Below are 23,061 nucleotides of genomic sequence, written 5' to 3'. Positions count from 1 at the left end.
GAGAGAGAGGGAGACGGAGAGAGAAAACACATCTTGGCAAGAATAGAGAATTCACCCTGTTGAATCTTTATTAGCTTTAACAGGCAACTGCTCTGACATATAAGGGTTTCTTTGTGAAACGCTGCTGAAGCTCTCAAATCTCTCTCCGCTGCAACACACTCTGGGCACATCTCTGCTAATTTTTTTCTTTTTTTTTTGCGCCTCTCAGCAAGCTGTTTTGTTGCCGGATGTGATTACTGAACGTTAAAATTCGCAGCAGCCGGAAGAACAGATAAAGAGAAGAGAAGAATCCCTATTTGAAAAATGGATATGCAGACTAAGAACCATAGCTTAACCGCCATTTGTAATCAACTCGTTTGAAACCCTTTGCTCTCGTCTCTTTCTTTGTGAGTCCCTGTGGTATTTCCTCCCACTCAGAGTCCCAATAAAACGCCTCAGAAGGAGGTTCTCTGGTCCCATCTGACAAACAAGTAAAAAAAAAAGGAAGGAATAAAGGAGGGGTGGGCCGATGTTTCATGTGGATGTTCCTGATTTTTCATGTCTCTGAGCACATCTGAACATTGTTTACCATCTCCAGACACCCAGTGCTATCTCAGATCAATTCAAATGAGAGTTTTCACAATATTTGACGATGTGTGCTGGTGGTTTACTTTGCCGTGCGCCTCGCAAAACTCTCAGGCTGGTGGCGAGGCTAATCCCCCTCAGGATGGGGCACAACTGTCTCGGTGGGTGGAGGGGTTTGGGCGGATTGGGGTTTTTCTGCTGTCTGCCTACGGTTCAAAGACGGACCCTGATTAATATTCGTGAGGCAAGAGCTGAGGCATGAGACACACAGAGAAAGACAGAAGGAAAGGGACAGAGTTGGTGGGTGGGTGTGGTGGGGGGGGGGAGAGAACAGGACTCCCCAGTGTCCCTGTCAAGTTCCGTTGTCTGACTGCACCGACACTGGCCACCACACCCCCGCCGCCTCACTGCGAACACTTGGCAGCCCCACATCTGGATCTTTGAAGATAACGCGTGCTATTAATAAACAAACAGAAGCAATTACTGGGAGGCAGGGGAGAGGAGAGGGATTGGATTAGGTCAGGATGAGCGCTGGTCTCACTGAAGTCTAAACTGATGAGCTGCAGCACTCCAAAGACTGCCGAGATACCAATCCCTCCTCACTGACCCCTGCAGCCCCACAGCCTGCAGCCACACAGGCAGATAAGACTCCTCCATGTGTGTGTGTGTGTGTGCGTGTGTGTGTGTGTGTCTCAACACTACACTTGTTTTATATGGTCAGTTTTATGTTATGTCTTTCCCACAAAGTGCAGGCCTCATTATCATGTATGTGTTTCTATTCTATATTGCTGCTGAAGCTTTTCACTTACAATATGGTTCCATTTCATGGGATTTTGATGATTACGTTATGCTTCACACAGACAAATGGCTTGATAAGCCTCGTCATGGTCCACTCAGTCCATCATCTCTACTAATCTTACAAACAACCACTAAATTAGCAGCCAGTCTGGTGTTGGCAACCTTTCACATGCATGGATTACGTCTTTGATCTGTTTAATCTAAGAGAAAAGATAATGGTTTCAACAACATGCTGTGTGTCAGTCTGAGGGGGCAGGAGTAGCTTTGCAATATTGGGTGCATGGCACCATCAACACAGCCATCAAAAACAAGCTGCTAACATGAAAAACCATCTACCAGCATGTTGCATCACTGTCAGCTTTCGTGTCAGCCAACCAACCAACCAACCAACCAACCAACCAACCAACCAACCAGCCAACCAACCAACCAACCAACCAACCAACCAACCAACCAACCAGCCAACCAGCCAGCCAGCCAACCAACCAACCAACCAACCAACCAACCAGCCAACCAAGCAACCAGCCAACCAACCAGCCAACCAGCCAACCAACCAAGCAACCAACCAGCCAGCCAACCAGCCAGCCAACCAACCAGCCAACCAACCAGCCAACCAGCCAACCAACCAACCAACCAGCCAACCAAGCAACCAGCCAACCAACCAGCCAACCAACCAACCAACCAACCAAGCAACCAAGCAACCAACCAGCCAGCCAACCAGCCAGCCAACCAACCAGCCAACCAACCAGCCAACCAGCCAACCAGCCAACCAACCAAGCAACCAGCCAACCAACCAGCCAACCAACCAACCAACCGTCTACAGCTATCACCATCAACAAACATCAGCCAGCTAACAATAAGTTAAGCTTAACAGCATGTGGCATCACTGGCATGGTGCCCACAAAGCAAACCGACTTGTCTGCTTCAGTTACTTCAACTTAGGAAGCAACACAACACACACTTCAGTCTAAAACATCACTGGCTAATGACAACTAATAGCTAACTATTACTTGCCAAAAATGAACTTCCAAATAATTTGTATTAGTATTTCTGAGTTTATTCAAGTTAGCTCTATTTCTTTATCCTTTGGTCACGTGGTGGCTGGCGCTAATGCCAGCTGACAATGGACAGGAACACAACCTGACCCTTGAAAGGTCAAATATCAGTTTTCGTCCAGGAAATAGCCACGTGTTACATTTAAGCATTAGGACCTTCAATAGTGTCACAAACTCACTGGGAACTGACTGATGCATGTTAACCCTTCTGTTTGTGTGCTCGCTGCTGAGTCTGCTTAGTACTACAAACTTGTACAAACCTGTATATTTGACTTAGCAGAGCTCCTGTACACTGCCATGGAAACTTTCTGTACTCACCGAACTTCTGCTGTGTATGCCGAAGAGACCAACTTGGAGCTCTACAGATTGGTTCAGACAGGTGACTCAGTGCTTGTTACACTTTGGATATTATCCCATGATTCCTGATGCCTGCCAACTTTGCAGGGACTCACTGTTGCAGCTCAGTTAAGTTGGCAAGTTTTACATTTTGATTTAAATACTTTTATTTTGACTTTTATATTTGCGGCACATTGAAGACATAGAGACAAGCTGCACTCCTGCACCGTATCAGTATATTGTGGTAAGAGAGAAGGGGAGTGTGTGTGTTGGGGTTTGCACATTCTACACGGGCCGCATTGTGTGCTTTGAGTGTGGACTTGTGTATGTGTGGGAGGCCCTGACGTAATGTGCAACAAACACCACACATGAAAGATAAATGAAAGCATGAAAGATGAATGTTTGGTAATAACTCATTGTTTCATGCGGCAGGAGAGCACCGGAGAAAAGCTTCTTCCTCCTCCTCCTCCTCCTCCTCATCGTCGTTCCTCCAGCGTGTCACTCAGTCGGGTTTCAGATTAAGTTTTAAGCTGATCTAGTTAAGATTCCCTCTGTGGCATCTGGAACTCCTGTCAAAGCAGCCTGAGCACAGCGAGTCCAGCATGCAGTGGGGATGAGTGACACTCACAACCATGTCTCATTCTCCTCAGAGACTCTGAATAGTCAATAATTCATCAGGAAGATATACTCCCCTGCATGAGCTACAGCACGGAGAGGAAACTCGCTTTCTCTTCCCACCCTCAGTTTATCGTTTCTCTCTCAATCTAGGATTCCTACCCATTTCTCGTCCCCCCCTCTGTCTCTCTATTTTTTTTTTTACCTCCCTCCCTCCCTCTCTCTATATTGCACCACTTCAATAATTCAAAGTCATATATAAAAGTCAATGAAATTTGCCATACCTTGGGTCATTACGATGCCTGCCAGGGATTTGTGTCGTGCGTGCGCAGGACTGCAGCCGCCCACCAGCGACCGGTACTTCTCCCTCACCAAGTGGAATATTGAATCGGCAAAATCCTGCAAAACACAATTGCGCCCTTAATTTTTTAGAGACACAATCTGTGGAGGCTGACTTCACAAGTTTGTATTTTGCGGTTTGGTCTGATCTGCTCAGGTTACAATGAGAGGTTTTGGGCGAATGACCCGAAGGTTAACTTACCTGTTTAAAAATCACTCGGATGTTCCCTATACATCATTTCTATTTGGTTTTCAATATTATAATTCATTTTGTTGAGTACATACACTTTAGCTTGACTAAAACAAAGAATAAGGTTTAGTGATGACATGCTCTCAGAAATATTACCTGCCGTGTACTATCATCAAATATTGAATGAGTTATGACTAAATCAAAATAGCTTAAAGCCATGACTGTTTTTAGAAAGTATTCATCTATTGAGGAGGATTTTTAATCTGCACTCGCTGCCTATGGGAAACACTTTATAGTTATGGTGTAGAAGGAAATTAGACCCCTTCTGTTTCACCCAGTGTAAAACTCCCACTGTCCTACTATCATTCAACATAATGAAGGCTGAAGCATCTGTAGAGGACACATACAGTGGAGTCAGAGTTAACAGTCTCATCACTTAAAGGGGAACCGAGAAACAGGAAATGAGGCAGGTGGTATCTGATCTTGATAATGTGTGGATGATAAAACCATTGAAGTTTAACAACATTCATAAATGCATGAGAGAGAACTATTGGTAAATAATGCTGTAATGAATGGCAAAGGGTTGAAACTGACTTAATTTGACTAATCTACTCCTTATCTTTTCCCTTTACAGTGAATTGTTGAAACAATTTGCCAACACAGTGAAGAACTGACTTGTTTACTATGAAAAGATGGACACAACAAAGAAGGAAAGATAATAATGTATGATTCAGATTAGATTACACTGTGGAGAAACAGTTTCCTATTTAACCCTGAATTTATTGATGAACTACTACTGAAAAGTTTCCACTGACATGATTCGACCATGAGGTTTAACTTACTGTAAAAAACGAACAAACCTCCAGAGTAAATTTAAAGATGTCATATTGCAAGTGAGATGTCCTTTTTTCTGGGTGCTCCAGTATATTTACACAGTGAAAGTAACAAAAAACTGTATCCACAGAGAAATGCACACAGCTTGTATTCAGAAACTGTACCTGAAGACGAACCATCGGAACATCCTTAGTTTTGTGAAACCACCCTGAGCGACACCCCTAGCACAGTCCACCGATACCCACAGTACAAATTAATATCACATAATATTGCATTAATAATAATAAAAACACAAAACTAAGTGGTCATTCTGTCACTTAACAAACTACAAGAAAGAAAAGTGTGTTGAATATCAGGTCATATATCACTACACAGTCCTCATAGGGATAGAAATAGTAGACAACACCGACTAAAGTCACTTTTTTTCTCATACACCAGGACATTTTAGTCTGAATCCGACCCTGTGTTTGGTTTATTTCAATACTGACTGACATTTGTGGGTGATTTTTAACAAAGCTACATTAGCAGGCTACAGTCCCTAACCTGTGATTGGCCTGGCGTGTGTCTCTCAGTAAACAACCAATCAGCAGAGAGACTTGAGCTGCTTTCAGACATGCACTGAACTCTGGAGAGGAGGTGAATGTGTGAACTCCAGTGTCAGAGTGAGAGCCTCCGGATTATCTGCAGACTTTCTCTGTCTGCCCCCCCCCACACTAGTATAAAGTCAGCAGCAAGTCAGGAGAATCCAATGTGGGAACACAGCAGGGGATCCCCCGCTGTTTTCATCGCGAACGAGTGTGTGTGTGTGTGTGGGGGGGGGGGTTTGATGGTGCAAAACCCCCCCAAAAAACACAAATAAAAAACAAATATATCCCGACTAGAAGACACCAACGAAAATGTCTAGAGAGTTTGTGGCGATAAGAGCTGAAACCGGTGTCTGTGTTGATGTCAACAAAATCACGTGATCTCTGCAGTGGAATGAATACGTCACTTCCTGCCTCTGCATGAATAATGCGGAGGATTTGTTGCTGTTATGAATGAGTCTGTGCAGAGAACCTCAGCTGCGTTGAGCACGTGTGAAAGGAAAACTGCGGGTAAAGTCCGGACCCAATTCTCCGGACTTTATCTGAAAACATCTTTAGAGACCAACTTTAAATTCCCATCTCTTGCTGCAGCTCCAGACTGAAGTGTGAGAGAGGAGGTGTAAAACTACACTCAGATGATTTTTGGTTTTTCAAAACCACATAGACCTTCTTATGGATATTAACACTTCAAGTAAAGAATGAGAAAAGTGTCCAAGATTTTTCATTGTAGCATTTTTGGCTTTAACTGTAATGTAACTACTGTCACTGTTCTTTTATGTCAACACTTTCTCTAAATGTTTTCTCTCCGGTTTCCCCGAAGTGAATGAAAATGTATTTTTTCTTCACAGTTTGCCATTTGAAGACACAGCGTATACTTGTGCTATTTCATAGTGCCACAAAGTTCCATTTACCGCCAGCTCTTTCACAATATAAAACGCAGTGTAGTAAGTATTTGTGTTTATTAGCCATTTATCTATTCAGTTGTGCCAACACGTCTCCCCAGTTATCCAGTACCTCACACTGTTCAACAGATGCTGATGGATCACATCTGCACCCCTCCCGACCTTTAATGCTCTTTCCTCTAGTGGTAATTAAGGGCTTAGTCTCAGAGCGGCCATCACTCCAGCCGTAGAACATAAGTGGATCACTGGGAGATGGCACCGGAGTGGCAGCAGGGTGGGTCTTTTTGGACAGATTGAGCCCCCGGTAGCTAAGAGGACATCCACAGATGCCACATGACAGACGAATGGAGAGAGAGAGAGAGAGAGAGAGAGTGAGAGAGAGTGAGAGAGAGGGAGGGAAAGAGAGAGAGGGAGGGAAAGAGAGAGAGAGAGAGAGAGAGAGAGAGAGAGAGAGAGAGAGAGGGAGGGAGAGAGATTAAGGGTGAAAAAAAAAGACACACGGAGGAGAGATCGGCTGAATTAGCGAGCATATTGCACATTAGAGCCCTCGTCAGTCTGTTGAGCGCTCTCACAGTTGGGGCTGGCGGTGGAGGTGCTCACAGCTTGTGGTGTTGTGTCTGCCCATGTGTATGTATGCACACACACATATTGTCGCTCAGACACTGGTGTCAGCCAGGAGGTTTTTTTTTATTTTGGAGAAGCAGAAAAGAATGTTGTGAAAAGTCAAGCAGTAGACAGAAAGCAGTCGGGTACATTCTCCACATCAGTGTCCAGACTCAGGAGTCAATTCAAGTCAGAAAGACACTGACAAATTATTATGAGAATAAAAGTGAATGATACTATAAGATATTACAGAATAAACGTTTAAAACAACCCGATGAGATGCATTTACTGTACACTTTGTTCCAGTCTGAACAACGCTAACAGTTACCTTTGCCACGAGGTCATACTTTCATTGCCGACGGTCTCTGTGTTTCTGTCTGTCTGTCTTCCCTGAACCGATTTCCGTGAAATCTTGTGAATGGGTGGGCCGTGACCGAAGGAAGAACCCATTAAAACTTGGAGCAGATCCAGGATTTTTATCTCACTTTCTTTAACACGGGGAACTAGGGCGTTAGCCTTGGGATGCCCTCTCCGAGCATCCCTCTATACGATGGAATTCTTTGTGGCATTCATAATAGTAGTTCCTAACATGCATCAGCGAAAAGGAAAACTCTTTCACTATTTGTAGATGCTATAAAACCTTTTGTCAAAGAGGTACGACTCCACCAGGATATCACACAGTCAAGTTTCTAAATTTGGGCCATAGTTACAGGACTGTTTAATTATGGATGTTTAGCCCACAGGGGTCCATGCTGTAACTGTTAAAGGACATGTTCAGCTTTTCAACATTAAAATAGTTTTTATTGATGTAATCATTCCTACTGCTCATACTTTTCATTCAAAATGCACATTCAGTGGTGGGGGACAAAAACGTTTATCTGAAGCTAAAATGGTGGTTCAGCTGTCTGTTTTTATTAACTTCAACTTTGAAGACACATTTGCACAGAGGGAGAACTGTGGAGTGTGTCACCCGTCACTTTACCAGAATTACAACCTCATCAACCTTTCAAGTTGAAGGAAATCCTGGTGGTGTTGAAAAATGTCAAAAGAAGAGCTTGAGTAGAATATTATGTTGTAACAATGACGGTGACCTTTGACCTTAAATATAAACTGACAAGATAAGATAAAATTAAATTAAATTTTATTGATCCCACACTTGGGAAATCCCCTTGTTACAACAGGAGACAGGTCAGAATGAGGTAGATTAGAGAATATAAATATAAAATAAATATATAAAGTTGACAGAGTAATAATACAAAATATGTACATAATATACACCCTCCACCACGGAAAAAATATTGTTTGTTAAGAAAAAAGTAAAGTAAGTATAGTGCAGTGGTACAGGATGATTGCACAATAATGCATAATAGCACCATTTTATGCGATTAGACTTTTGTCTGAAAGTTTATCATAATTAAATGTTAATGATAATTGCTGTGCCAGTTGTCCAAAATACATTTTGTCCTTTGATCACTAAATTCTGATCAGTTACCTTGTGTCCTGGTGAACGTTTGAACCATATCTGAAGAAATTTCCTTAAAAGCGTATATTAGGAAGATGAGAATGGTGGATGGAAAACCTGAAAACTCCTCTGGCCTCCGCTGACACCGGTGCGGCTTCTTTTTTTTTGTTGCTTTTATCTGATTTATATCATTTTAAATTTAATAACTCTGTCCTCTGAAGAAGTCACCTTGGACTCCCAAGTATTTCTTTTCTTTTTTTCTTCAGCCCATTTCACGCTTGCACCTCCATATTATCTTCTTACTTTTATTCTAAGAGACTGAACTATTAATTGATTTATCCAAACAGTAAGCGACAGACTCATTTGTGACAATACAGAACCCTATCACTAATAAATGGTTTGTGCTTTAGAAGTAAAATCCTGTAAACCTCTTGATGAGGAAGGAGAAAAATAAGCCGCCTTGTTTTCAGATCACTCAGTCTTACCCTCAACTGGAGCATGAGGAACAAAAATGTGGAAGAAAAAAAAAACAGCCTGGTTCTTTGTACCTGAAAGTGACATCCAATTAATTCTAACAGAATCCTGCTGGGCTTGGCAGCGTCAGCTGGTGTCGGTCACAGTCTCAACCCGGAGTCAAGTCCTCCATCCCTCCTAAAGGCCTTTTCATTGATGACATTACCGAGGTGAGAGAGGGGGCCAGCTCAGAAAGGCCTGGAGAGCAAAGGTGGAATAGACCCTGGCAAACGGCCCAGCTCTTTGTCCCTCCCTCCTCCATCCTGCCTCCTCCTCCTCTCCTTTTGTTCCCTGTCCTCCTTCACCTCTCTGTCCGTTCGTATTTGCACCTTTTGTCTTATCATCTTTTAAAGTCCGACTCCCCACACGCTTGTTGCCTTTCATTCTTTCTCCTTCCCTTTAACCATCCTGCCTCCTCTTCATATTTCCCCTCCTCCTCCTCTGTTGTCACGTTTCTCTTGCATGCTGGTTTGTGATAGAGGGCAGTGATGTGCCAGGAGGAACAGCGAGTCTGAGCCTGTTATTTCATCCTCCTGTCAGATGCAGTGAGCAAACAACATAATCTACATCACATGACATGAAGGCAAATTAGGCTGTGATTTTCAATCCACAACTCTCACTGTTCCCTCATCATCTTTCCTCAACATACAGCGCAGCATCATTCCTCGGTGGGGGAGTCGAGTGCCACCTTCAGTGTGGGCCTAATGTGGCAGAAAAACGGGGCCAAGGATCACGCTCCCTCCGTCAGACAGAACATCCGCGCTGCACAGCGAGGGGAGGTGCCGGCGTGAGGCTGGCCGGCTTCCTCCTGGATGAGCATCAAGGTTAACGCCACTCCACTGCAGCTGCATCTGAGAATTTGGTCCTTATAAACCAGTTTCAGGTAACTGGTGTATAGCTGCAGTTGGAAAACGTCTCAGGTAGGAGGTGCTCGCAGTGAAAACTGCTGCGGTGGCGCTTGTGTTACTCATCCCACCTGGCGTCATTCCTGCATTAGTTCTGACCAATTTACTAAGCAATTCCCGTGGGCCTCCTCAGGGCAGAGAAAGCAGCAGCAGTTATTTTGTAAATGCCGCAGCTGCAGTAGGGGACGTTTATCGCAGCAACTTCCCAATCAGCCTGGATGTAAAAGCAGAGAGCCACACTAAAACTGATCCACTGGCCTTTGACTCCCATTAAAACCTGATAGCTATTAGGTGTGGATGCAACCAGGAGCCTTTGAGACAGACAGACCGACACCTGAAAGTGCCACATGTTGAAAAGATGTAAATGCATTGCTCACACATATGCATCTTTATGTCTTAATGTCCGTGAACAGGGTCCATCATCTGTCAGTGATAATGACAGCTACAGGTGCACTTACATCAGCTACTGTCAGGGAAAAGAACGATTGAAATACATCTGATTTTATAATGGATATCTGATCAGTTTAAACACAGGTGAGAATGATGATATAAAACTTGTCTGGCTTCTGTTCCATTAATGATTCATCTTTTATCACTCAATATGAACTGTTGTAACTGAACTTCTGTTTTTTTTCCTGAACATTTTGGCAGTAAAATCCTAGATTTTTATCTTGAAACATTTAAAAGGATGTGTGTGTGTAGCTGTGGATGGGACCTCACAGCAAGATGGTTCTTTGCTTGAATCCCTGTTCAGCCTTAAGTTTGCATGATTACCCCACGTCCGGGTGCTCCGGCTTCCTCCCACAGTCCAAAGACATGCAGCTTAGGCTAATTAGAGACTCTAAATAGCTGTTTGTCTCTGGGGAACTATCCAGAGTGTAGCCCATCTTTTGCAATCCTTAAAGCATAAGCGGTAAAGATAATGGACGGATGTGTCAATGGGACATTTCTACATTTGAATCCGATGCAAATTCATTACCAGCTACAAAAACTGGGGTTAAGAGGCAAGACAAGGCAGCTTTATTTATAAAGCACCTTTCATACACCCAGATAGATTAAGGGTAGGAAACATCAGCCAAACATTTGTGCCTGGGATTCTGCTTAATAAACTTCATAAATCCCAAAAGTAGAGGGTCAGTTTCCTTCTTACACTTCTCACACACAACACACATTCACACCTCGTCATCATGTCATTGAGTGTGGGAGATGCTGGGCTAGCAGAGCTTCCCATAACCACTGGCTCAGATCGTGACTGGGGTCTTTATTTGGCTCAACTGAAGAAGGTAAAAGGAAGGCTTGTAATTGAAGAAGGAAGAAGGAAGACACACACACACACACACACTGAGCCAGATGAGGAAACAATAACTCAAGTTGATGACAACAATGCTTGTTGTGGTCAGTGCAATACACTATAAAAGAACAGGGGAGGGGGGACACACCCTAACCGGCAACATCGGCTGGCTGCGGGAAAACCAAAACAAGAAGCTGAAAGAAGCTATAAAGCTCCACAGAGCTGAGAGGACCTGCTGCAGAGTTTGGGGAGCTTGTGTATCCACCTAGTCTTGAGATTCATTGTGAATATAAAACACAGATTTTAGCTGCTTTCAGTTAAAAGTAAAAAAAAATGGGAGTAAAAAGCTTCGGGTGCACTGTTCTGGTTGTAAAAAAATATTTTTGAGAAACTGCGAGTGCAGAAAAACAACGATAAGAATCTTCAATACATTGCAGGCCTATTTTCTTTATCTGTCCATCCATCCATGCACCACTCCCTCTCTACCCCGTCTTCCCCCCACCGCCTTTTCCCAACTGCTGGTGCACGTGTACAGTTTGGCATCTCCCTCCAAGGTAACGCAGAATGTCACCAACAATCCTCCCGCTGCCTTTCCTCTTGCGTCGATATTGAGCATGAAACACAAAATGTCATCAGGGAAATTTTCTCCGCTGCTGCCTGACCTAGAAGTCTGTGCATGCTGGCAGAGGTGATGGTATGAGTGTGAATGTGTGTGTGTGTGTGTGTGTGTGTGTGTGTGTGTGTGTGTGTGTTCTGTGTGTTGTAAGAGAAGAAAAAAAAAGCTCAATTGTATAATGTATTGGTTTGGTGCCAAAGCCCCAAAGGGAGACGATGACTCCAGATTCATCACTGGTTGTATTTTAAAGCTTTATATAACATTATCCATATGCACACATCGTACCTCAGTTAACCTGGAGAAACATGGAGAGTTAAACTGAGGCAGCTGCGTTGTGCGAGTTCACGTGTGTCGCTCCTTGATGAACATCACTGTTCGTGTTGGGGGTGAATGAGAGCTGGATTTTAACCCACCCTCAGGAAAAAACACACACACGCGCGCGCACACTTCGACCCACCACCCTCACCACCTTATCACCCGCCTGCAGAGCTGCCCAGGCAGCATAAAAACGGGGCCAAGTCTTATATTTCTTTATAGAGGTATTTAACAATTCATTCTCCCGAGTTTTAATAGTGTCTGCCCTCTGCCTAGATATCTTTCCCCCTCCACCACCGCCGCCACCATCACGAGCCCACCCATCCTTCTCTCCAGCCCTCGCCCGCCACCAAGCATGAGGCTTTTGAAAATGGATATCTATTCATGTGGTGGAGGCGTTGCCTCTGGGGGCTTTTTAGATTCTCAAAAATGCTCGACACCTCACAGCGAGACAGACTTAGCTCTTGTTTGTTCCCCGTATGACACGTAGCATCTCACTCACTCCTCAAACATTTTGCTCCTTCTCTTGCTGTCCTCTAGATCTGTTACCACAAGAGGACAAATAAGAAAGAAACAAATATACTGTATATGTCAGTGCTGTTACTGTTGGGATCTCCTTTCAGCGTTTGATCTGTTGTGTCGCCTGTTATTCACAGTACAAGATGCTGTTGTGTCAAGTGATCACAACAAAGTGTCACCCAGAGAAGTTGAACTGTGCACAAATTTGGAGAGCGCTGTGAAACCCTCCAGCCCCTCGCCTCGAACTACATTCAACCTTTGCTCGTGTGATGGCCAGATGGCCCTGCAGCCTGTGGAGCAGATTCCTCTCAGTGTGTGTGTGTGTGTGTGTGTGTGTGTGTGTGTGTGTGTGTGTGTGTGTGTGTGTGTGTGTGTGTGTGAGAGATTGTGTGTCAAATTCTTTTGCCTGAACAGCGGGGCTTTACCAGTCAGATCAGGTGGCCGGGTTGCACCATACGGACGTCGTCATCATGAGAAGGATGAAAGAGGCTTTTTTCCCTTTCAAACCACATGCTTGATGTTGGCGAGCGAGAACAAAGCCACATGAAGGAGCGGCAGCGAGGGCGCGAGTGGCAGAGATTGTGCAATTGATCTGTCTTCGCCACAGCTCGCGTCACAAACTCTCCCCGGTGCGGGCGAGAGTGGAAGGAGACGGGACGCCGCGCCACAGGTTTCCGACAGCAAAGCAGAGCTCAAGCAGAGATTCCTCGTTAGGCTTGAAAAGGTGGGAACCGAGATGATAAGCCCGGTACACGTGGTGAGGATCAGAGTCAAGGATGAGCTACCACAATGGATGACAGGCTCACCCAAAAAGCAAGGACACCACTTCCTAGTGATGATGCTAAAAATAGCAGCGGATCATTATTTCTTTCTCATTCTCCACTTGGGGCCACAATCAATCCCTGTGGCCCAGTTCTTCTGCAAGGAAACATCCAATCTGTGCAGGGAAATACACGATCAAAAAGTCCCAATATTCCCCAAAATAAGCCCCACCCAGCTTGGAATATACAACAACTAGATTTGTAGCCATGTCCGTCATGAGGCTGGTTCACACTTATATATCTATATACACCATGGTTCCCTGAGGAAGAATTATACTGACAGTGATGATTCTTTGACTGTAGTGCACTACTATGAAGTTCAGAGAGAAACATGAAAATCTAAATGATGTTATGAAATTTGGTTAAGACCTTCATGTCCCCGCAGTTACAATTTTGTATCTTTGCTGTGGTTAAGTGTGCTGACTCTCCTTTATGTGACATCATCAGGTCAAAATCTGTGCAAAACAAATACCTAAAAAAACTTTCCCATCAGTCCATAGACTGTGTATAAAGATGGACGACTTGACGGCTCCACAAAAGAGACCCCAAAGCATCTCAATAACCCCCTGGTGGCTGGCTGCAGTATAGGATCGTAAACCATGCCTTCTCCATGTTAGTGTATGGGACATGGAAAAAAGTCAAGTGAATCCAGGAATTCTGTTTTTCACTTGCTTTAACATGGTGAGATAGGGCGTATGTTTGTCATCAAAAGTCAGGCATATTTAGGGGACTGGTATTTATGAATGTGTGCAAGATCCAAATAAATATCCAGATCTACTGAATTGAAATGTGGTATAATATGGGGGACGTTGGGCCTTGCTGGAGGTATGACATTAATTTTTTTCTGGTTAATTCGGTTTAAATGAGTTATTTGATGATAAACTCAGGGTGAAATGCCGTGATTTACAAGTGATACCGAATCACAATTTGTCGAGCACGTGCATTGACAGGAACTCACACCCCCCCTGTGCAGACTTATAGTTATATTGGCTTCTCGATAGTTCTAGGATGTGGAGACGCATCGTCCATCTTCATCCCCCTCGGCTGTAAGCTGCGTTAGCACAAATTATCTATTGTCAGCATGCTAACATGCCAGAGTGAATATAGGATGCACATAGTAAACATCAGGGTGCATATCCCCATGTTGGCCTGCTGATGCTGGAGTCTTGTTAGAGAAGCCAATTCTGATTTCAGGCTCATGTGAACACCTTAATTCCCCACATGTTAGACTCCTATCAGAACAACCCTGTAGAAATAACTGCAGCCGGTTGTCAGCTTGTCACTGTCACACTTTTCAAACAAAACAAAAAAAAAAAACACTGCCACGAGAAAAAAGTGGAGTGACAGACAGATGTTTTATCTGTGCAGAGAACATATGTTTTAGCGCACGCCCAGTAATTCACGGGGAACATCAAACTCAAACGAATCAGTAAGACCCAAACTTTGGTCACAGCTTACTTCATATGCCTGCTGATTGGTTACATCTGCTCAAAGCCACTAATGCTCTTAAGCCTAAATCCAAACATTAATTTGGGAAATGAGACCCCAACATTCAAGCCAAAACGAGCTGAAGCCACTGAATCATAACCACCAACCGCAGATGTTAAGCGCGACTGACTCTAAAACTCATTATCAGTCTAAATTCTCTTCATCTGATCAAACAAGCTCAGCCAGTTTCGACAACATTGACGCTATCAGGGCCTGGCCCATCTGTAGCGCCATGTCTGGTGCTGCCGTCACCTGGAAACCGTCCTCGCCAGTTCCCCTCTGAATGACTTTCTCTCTGCCTCAAGAGGACGACGGTATCGTTACAGTGTTTATTCCACTGATTGAGGTTTTCAAAATCAGACATTAGCCACAGGGGCACATGTTAATCTGCAGTGTCAGATATGAGACGCATTCACAGGTGAGATCAGGGATGAAAGTGTCCTCATCGGCATGTAGAAAGTAAAGTCTGCATTTTGATTCCAGCTGCATGTCCTTCAACTGTTTGTTTGTGTTAGTTAAAGGTAAAGAACAGTCGACCAATGATGTACAAACGAAATCTGCAAAAATTCAGGATGAGAAAATAATTAAAGGATAGAAAATTAAAGAAACACTGATTTGTTATGTGTCTCCTTAATGTTTAATAGAAGTTTCATTGCTATTGGCATTTTTACAGGGAACTTTGTTTACCTCAGATGCTAAATAACTAAAGATAAAGCTCGGCTCCCTCTAATTAGCTGTTGATGTTTTTCATAGTTAACAGCTCTTATGATTAGATTTGATTTAAATGTCAACCAACTTATGTCCGATGAACTGATGGGACTGACTTAATGAAAGAGCATTAGAACATGGATATTGTATTGGAAGGATTGGACGAAGTAATGTTCCAATTCAATTTCCATGAACACAAATCATTAAAAAAAAACATAAGCTCCCTCCACCACCAAATGATGTTTCTCTTGTGGCTCTTTTAAATCCCATCTGCACCGGTTTCCCTTAGAAACTGAGCTGAGGAAACTCAAAGGAACACATGATCATCCTCTGCTAACATGTCTGCAGACCCCCTCCTGTTAACTGGATATGCAACACGGTGAGAGGCGCAGACTGTGAACACGGATACATGCAAGATGGAACGCATGTTTGGAGAAGAATGCGTCGAATCTGCTCCCTGAAAAACAGGTGAGACATTAGCAGTAAATCTGGTCCTAAGAATTTGATTTAGTCTTCTTTGCTTAACAAAGGCATTATCCCACATCAACATAAAAAAAGAGTATATTTGAATGGGCTTTTATGGCCTTTATTGGGTAGGACAGAGACAAACTGGTGTTGAAAGGGGGGCAGAGAGAATGGGGGATGACATGCAGACCAGGTGAGCTATACGCCGCACCCCCATGACATTTTTCTATTCGATTAAACCATGCAATGGTTACTGTAATTACAAATGCAATTATGTTGCATTCTTCACGCAGTGTCAAGTGTTTTTTTCTTGAGATTTGAAATCCCACACGCCAGCGTCTCTTGCGTTTGTGGAGTTCTGTCATTTAAAAGATTAATTTATGACACATTTGCTTTACTAAGCAGTTTGTATTTAAGACTAGACTAAGACCCTCCTCCTGATTCTGTTTTTAAAATATGCACAAGGCAGAGGTGAAAGAGAGAAAGAGAAGGAAGAGGGGGGAAAAAAAACGTCTGGAGTACGTCTGAGTCGTTTCGGTATAAATCCCCTCTGATTAACCTCCACAGCGGAGATAAAAGCAGCGATATGCCTGAAACGACTTAATAATGTCAGGCACGGTGTAAAACACACACCAGCGGCTTTATACATTATGCACCAAAGGCCAGCAGAGGGACTCCTGCGAAAAGATAATATGACCTACCACCGAGAGAGAAGAGGGAGAGAGAGGAGCTGGGTGAGAGCGAGGCACTCAGAGGCCACGAGGAAGAGAGACGGGGCGAAATGAGAGGGTCAGCGATGAGGATTTAACAAGAGTCTATCATCTACAGTGCGTGGCTGACTAAGAGAGGATGGAGGAGGAGGAGGAGGAGGAGGAGGAGGAGGAGGCCACTCCAAAGGCCCCTGAAGGCTGTTCAAACAACTTCCATTAATCTGCTCGTGATTCCGCAGACAGACCGACCGAGGGATCCAACTGTGCTGTGTCATTCAGGAGGGAACTATTTATACAGACATCGCACCCTGTAGTCGGGAATAATTTAAGACGGCGGCATTGAACGGCTGCCGATGATGTTTATTAGCCACTTCTGCACTCGCTGACGAGCCCTCGTGAACGCCACTGAACACTCAGCACCGATAGACACTGGAGAATTTCCTTCTGTTTGCCTTGTCGACTTGATCACCGACGTGATTTAGCCCCGGCACTAAAGCCAAGCTGTCAATGCTGATGATTTCTGTGGCAGCTCTTAGTATTTCTTGCCAAAATAGTGTTCCAGTTTCCTGGGAAAGTGCCTGCAGGTGTGTGTGTGTGTGTGTGTGTGTGTGTGTGCGTGTGTGTGTGTGTGTGTGTGTATGTGTGTTGTCATTCTAAAGAGTAGCATGCACCGCAAACATAGACGCCTTCTCCAGACCTCATTAATGCCATCACCGAGGTGTTGTTGTATTATTTCACAGTCGTATATATCCACAGCTGGCAGCTCACACAGAGGCGGCGTGGTGAGACAACCTGAGACACACTTTCTGGCTCCGTCTCACACCAGATGTCACAATAAACTGCTGCACATACAGGTGACAGAGTACATGCTACATGCTGTACGCTGCATGGTATGGGGATGGAGGCACTTTCACACACGTGTCAAAGTTTCATGCATCTTCACTCTTACATTGTTCTCTACAATTTCACAACCACAGTATGACTATTTAATTATTTTTATGAAATGTAAGAGACGATACACAACAGTACAAAATACTGCAACCCAAAAAATATATATTTCCAACTCATCCATGACGTTTTAATAAAGTGTCCAATATTTTCTCCCATATGTTCAGCTAAGTTGTTCAGCATAAGTGGCCAACACAGCCTTTCGCTGTTGGGGAGGAATAGACAACAAAACATTTAGGTTCTGCAATAAAAGATTACAGAATTGTTGGTAGCAATCACCAATATTCAAATTTGTCCCAGTGATTTCCAAGCTTGATTAAATGACATATTTCCTCTGAAAAGAAAGTATGTTCACAACAAGAACCCAACTATAGGATCCCTTCTGTCTCTTGCCTCTCAAACATCAATATGACATTTCTGAATTCACAGCATTCAGCCATACTGGAATACAATCTATTCTCATTATGACTGCATCTTGAATTGTGAATTTAAATAAACTTTTAAACGATTACGACAGAGCCTGTGACAGAAGAGATCAATGAGTCTCTCCAGTACAAACATTACTGAACGTAATCCAGGAGGAAATGCCACGGCTGTTTTCCTGTTTGTTACCAACAAGTGGTTCATTAAACACCTGCAGCCGTCACACAGCAGCAGCAACGTAAATGACAGTGTGCAACTTACACATAGCAGCACTGACTTCATTTATTATTTAAATCTCGACAGGATCAATCGGGATGGTAATTAATATGCAGGGTTTTTACACATTAGTCAAGTGAGCCGTTGCACGTGCTGTAGACTCCAGGTTGGTACAGTGGAATCGATCATGTGTGACGGAGAGGCTGTTTTCAGGATGAGGATGAGACACACCGGCTTCATCAGAGCTGTCGGGATATTTTTCTTATTTTCAGCAGATGATTGGCAGAGTATTTCTTCCACCCTCGAGTTACCTCTCTTTTAAAAGCAATTAGCGTTCTATTAGAAACCGAAACTAATGAACAAGAAAAATATACAAAATAATTTGTGTCATTAATTATCTGCAGTTTTGTGGCTAAAATCAAACTGAATATAAGGTGACAAATCCCAAGAAAATAGTGTTTTATTCCTGGATAGTGATGTAATATCAGTTAGGAGTGGAATAATGTAAAGGATAGGGTTATCAGTAACATGGTATACCGTGGTTAAATTCTTACTGGTTACTTGTAATTGTTAGTTGTTGTCTTTTATTACAGTAGCTGCTTTCAGACATGCACTGAACTCCAGGGACCCCCCGAAATTTCTCTGGAGGTGCTGTACTGTATGTGGGAACACAGAAGTCAGAGTATGAACCTCCGGACTTATGTGGACTCCGAGTAAAGACTGGGCAGAAAGTCCGGAGGAGCCGGTGTCAGAAAACAGCAGGAGATCCTCCAGAGGATTCACCGCCAGTGAGTGAGATGATGGGTCTCACACGTGACCGATGCAAAAATGAAAAAAAAACATACAAAAAAAAGTGGTGCCACACATGAAGACGACACCAACAGAGATGTTGAGAGGGATTTTGGTCAAGTGCTGTAAAAAAAAAACACACGTGATCTCCACAGCGGAGTTCATACGTTACGTGCTGCGTCTGCCTGCAGCACCACACCTCACCTGGACACTGTGAAAGGCAAACCGAGGAGACAGCCCAGACCCGATTCTGCAGACATCCTCCAGAGTTCATGTCCGAAAACGGCTTGTGATTATCATTGTGATTTGATCAATATTGTCCGGCAGCAACCAAAGTTAGCACATTTCTGAGACACAGCAAGCAGTGTGGATTTGTTGTGTGTAGTAAAAACATGCTGGAAGGAGCAGAAAGCAGCGACAGCCAAAGACCTGATAGAGCTCTGGACACCAACTGACAGCAGCCACTGGTAAACTGTGTGCGTTTAACAAACACTGATAATTTCTCAAGACTCTCAAATGTTTCCTCTGCTCTGATATAAACTCTCACTGCGCTGAATGAGAAGCATTGAGCATCTGAAATGACTCTACACTCTAAACTTTACACATTTGATTTGCGTATGTAAGGTTTTGTTCATTTAAACCTGCATCACGGTAAGTTTTCACAGCGATAAAAGCTTCTTAACAATTCACGTTAATGTTGCACTTTTGATAAGGTGTTGGCTATTTTATTAACAGTAAATATATGTTATAAATATATTACTTAGTGAAATTATTTTAGTTTGTGTATCTTTCTGAAAATGTTTAGGGTCATTTTAACAAGACAGCGATAATACTGGGGATCGTGATGTTAAATGTGTTGGACTGAAACTGCTGAGGGTGGATAACAGAAGTGTGGGACATTGAGTTTTTCAAAACTCTATTCTCAATCTCCCAGCAGAGAATTTCTGTCTGGAATGTGGAGAGGTTACAGCTGGAGCTTGAAACATTTGGGAGGAAGGCGGGATCGAGCGTCGTCTTTCATGTCTCCTCTGATGTGTCGCCACGGCTCCCTCCAGTGGGGTTGGGCGATTGTGTCGGCCTCCGCCCAGATGCGGCGGCGGCGGTGGCGGCGCCTCCGTCTCTGCTGCTCTTGAAGATACCGCTGCGGCTCTTTTGGCGGGCTTGACCCTGGCAATCAGCGAAACTTCAAACCCCGGTGTCAACCTTTTGAACGCCGCCCGTGAGCGTCTTTTGCCAAGCAAAATGTCTCCCTAGTCAAGCTGTTTCTATGCTGCTAACATAAAATTATACACACAACTAAATGATGTCATTATTATTATTACTAGTGCAGTAGTGCTGTTTTATTGACCTGTGTTAATGCTCCGGAGATACTTCAGAATTATTCCTTGTCATTAGTGAGTCTTCCTCAAACAGTTTTACAATATATAGTAGCTTTTTATTGATTGTGTGCTACATGTTTTGTGTAGAGCTTTTTATAAACAGGCTATGGTGCAGAGAACAGTTAGAAAACTTTGTGTTCATCCTACCTAGTTTATCTAAAACAAAGGATTTTGTCTGTCAGAAAGACAGAGAGACGTTTGTACAATAAGTAAGATAATATTATACTAATATAGGATATTTATCATGGACCTCAGCACACTGGAAAAAAGATGAATCACAGCATCAACTCTACTTCCTCTGGTTGAGTTCCTGTTTTAAGAATAATACGTTTTCATGACTCTGTATGGAAAACTACTATTTCACCTTTTCTGCCACATTTGTTTTATATGTGTGGCGAGACCATTGGCTTTTGAAAGAGTCATTTATCCAGCAGCCTGCCCTCCGCTGGTGACTAAGTGTGGACCAGACTCTGTGTCATGTCTGTTCGGTGCCGCTGAGGCCAAAAGGCCCTACAGCCAGCCATACATCATCCCATACTGATACGGTTCCACCACCGCACCGTGGCTGACATTTGAGTCATAGCTCGGGGTGCTCTTTTTGAATTCCTAACAGTCAACAAGGAAATGTCAATGTTGTGTTGGTTTGGGGCGCCTCACTGACACGAGGGAGATTGGTGAAAATAATGGAGGCGGCCGGGACACGAAGCTAACTTTGTCTTGAGCTAATGGGCCTTCAGTGTGTTTGTGGAGGAAGGGGTGGATAGAATTCTGCTTTTCTCTGTTTTTGGTTTGGATCAAATGTAACTTGAGAGTTTAGCCACAACAAAGTAAGAAAAGATATCAAAAAACACATTGATCTATTATTTGTAGAAGATTTAGACAGCTATAAAGAAAGAATTCAAGACGATGTCCACAATTTACCATCCTTCAATATATGCACGTAGCAACACAACCTAGTGACATCACGACTACTGACAAGTTGTTTCAGGAGCTTCAGTTTTCTTTCAGGGAAAGAAGCTCCCTTAACCCTTTTGGCTTTTTACCTTTCTATAACTTTTACGTACACAAAAAAAACTGAAAAAGCATAATTAGTCTCCTTTAGGTTTCCTACTCAGACACCAGTAAAAATGGATGCTATCAAACTTCCTGCTCACTGCTGATCACTTGACATTTTGGACATGTGGGGCAATCACTCCACAGCAGTGATATGTTTATCCTGCAGACAGTTGCTCTTAGGTGTACACCTGCCCCCTTGGAGGAAATAGCGCTGCTCTTTTCTACACTGATGAATGTGGCTTCTAACAAACATCCCCCTGACAGAAGAGGCTTAAACAGTGTATAATCCCTCTCACCGCCAACTGCTGTGCACACACACACACACACACATGCGCACACGCCGCTTGTGCGACACAATATATAATATGCACTTCACAGCCCGCAGATGAAATGAATGCAAATATCCACATGAGAAAGCCTTTTGAGCGCGCCAGAAAAAAATCTGTCTGTGGCCCCTGCTCTTTTAACATTTACTAAAACTCCATCATGTGGCGTTTGCGGAGTAAGCAGAAAGCCGGGTAGACTGTAACAAATGCACATGGTCTCTTTTGTCACCTTTTCTTTCCTGCGTGCCAGACCTTTGAAGTGCGCACACACACGCACACAAACACACACACACACACACACAAAGGGCCATATGCACACACATACTTCATAGGCTCCTGCAGCAGGGCAGCAGGGAGAGCAGGAGAGGCATGACAATAGACTGAAAGGAGAGTCAATATCGAACTGAGGAGAAAAGAACACTGAAGGTCTATACCCACTGTGTGTGGGTGGGTGTTTGTGTGTGTGTGTGTGTGTGTGTGTGTGTGTGCGTGCGTGCGTGCGTGCGTGCGTGCGTGTGTGTGTGTGTGCATGTTTTACTTTTAAGTCTATGCGTCCCTTTGAAAATTACACACCGCTGCCGGCTGCTCTCTGATGTGTCAGACACTTCCTCTAATGAATGCGTGTCAGCCACTAAGCGTCGTACAACAGATTTACCCAGCGACTTTCTTTATTCCTCGTACATGTAATGTTGTCCTCCCCTGTGGCTGGTAATGTGCTCCCGTGTTGGGGGAGCGAGTCGAGGAGCGGTCGGGAAGAGACGGAGACAAATGAGAGGTTTCACCTTAAGACAGCGAGATCATCATCTCCTCCACCTCCACAAAGCGTGGATGCATCCGCCTCTGCCGCTGGTGAGGTTATACGCTGTGAGAGCGGCACTGAGAGGAGGCGGAGGACGTCAGCCTGGCTCCGAGTTCGAAGAAGCTGTCACATCTAAACAACCCGGAGCTGTAAATGTGTTTCTACACAGCAGCTCAGAGGGGAAGATGCTTGACAATGGTAAAGAGTATTTTGTGTCTGCAGATGACAGCGCACTGTGTACACACTTTTGCAGATACGTGTGTGTGCGGTCATGCGTGCCTCTGTGAGTTCTACCTGATTAGAGTTCGGGAAGACTCGAGAATGAGGCTCCTGAGCACATAATGTCACAATGCTCAACACTGACATTTCACGCAGCAATTAGGAAAAACAGAGGTAAAGTGACACAGGAGACAGAGTCGTCACACGCAGCTATACAAGCATTTATTTATTAATGCACTGCAAAGAAGGGAACTGGCTTCATTAAGTGATGACAGC

The 23,061-nt window shown here is 43.9% G+C and overlaps 1 protein-coding gene across 6 annotated transcripts in view; it reads right to left on the bottom strand.

Annotated features, from left to right (window-relative positions):
• The window catches only part of adarb2 (adenosine deaminase RNA specific B2 (inactive)), a 183,381-nt gene that overhangs the window by 29,055 nt on the left and 131,265 nt on the right, over positions 1-23,061 (bottom strand). For all 6 annotated transcript variants that reach the window (XM_034573134.1, XM_034573135.1, XM_034573138.1 and 3 more), the window contains exon 4: positions 3,650-3,764. In XM_034573134.1, the coding sequence (XP_034429025.1) occupies positions 3,650-3,764 (115 nt within the window). The remainder of the gene's footprint in view (positions 1-3,649; positions 3,765-23,061) is intronic.

The sequence above is a fragment of the Hippoglossus hippoglossus genome, chromosome 20, assembly GCF_009819705.1.
Source record: "Hippoglossus hippoglossus isolate fHipHip1 chromosome 20, fHipHip1.pri, whole genome shotgun sequence".
Taxonomy (NCBI): Eukaryota; Metazoa; Chordata; class Actinopteri; order Pleuronectiformes; family Pleuronectidae; genus Hippoglossus; species Hippoglossus hippoglossus.
Note: the sequence above shows the minus strand (reverse complement) of the source record. Positions and strands in the feature narration are given on the sequence as shown.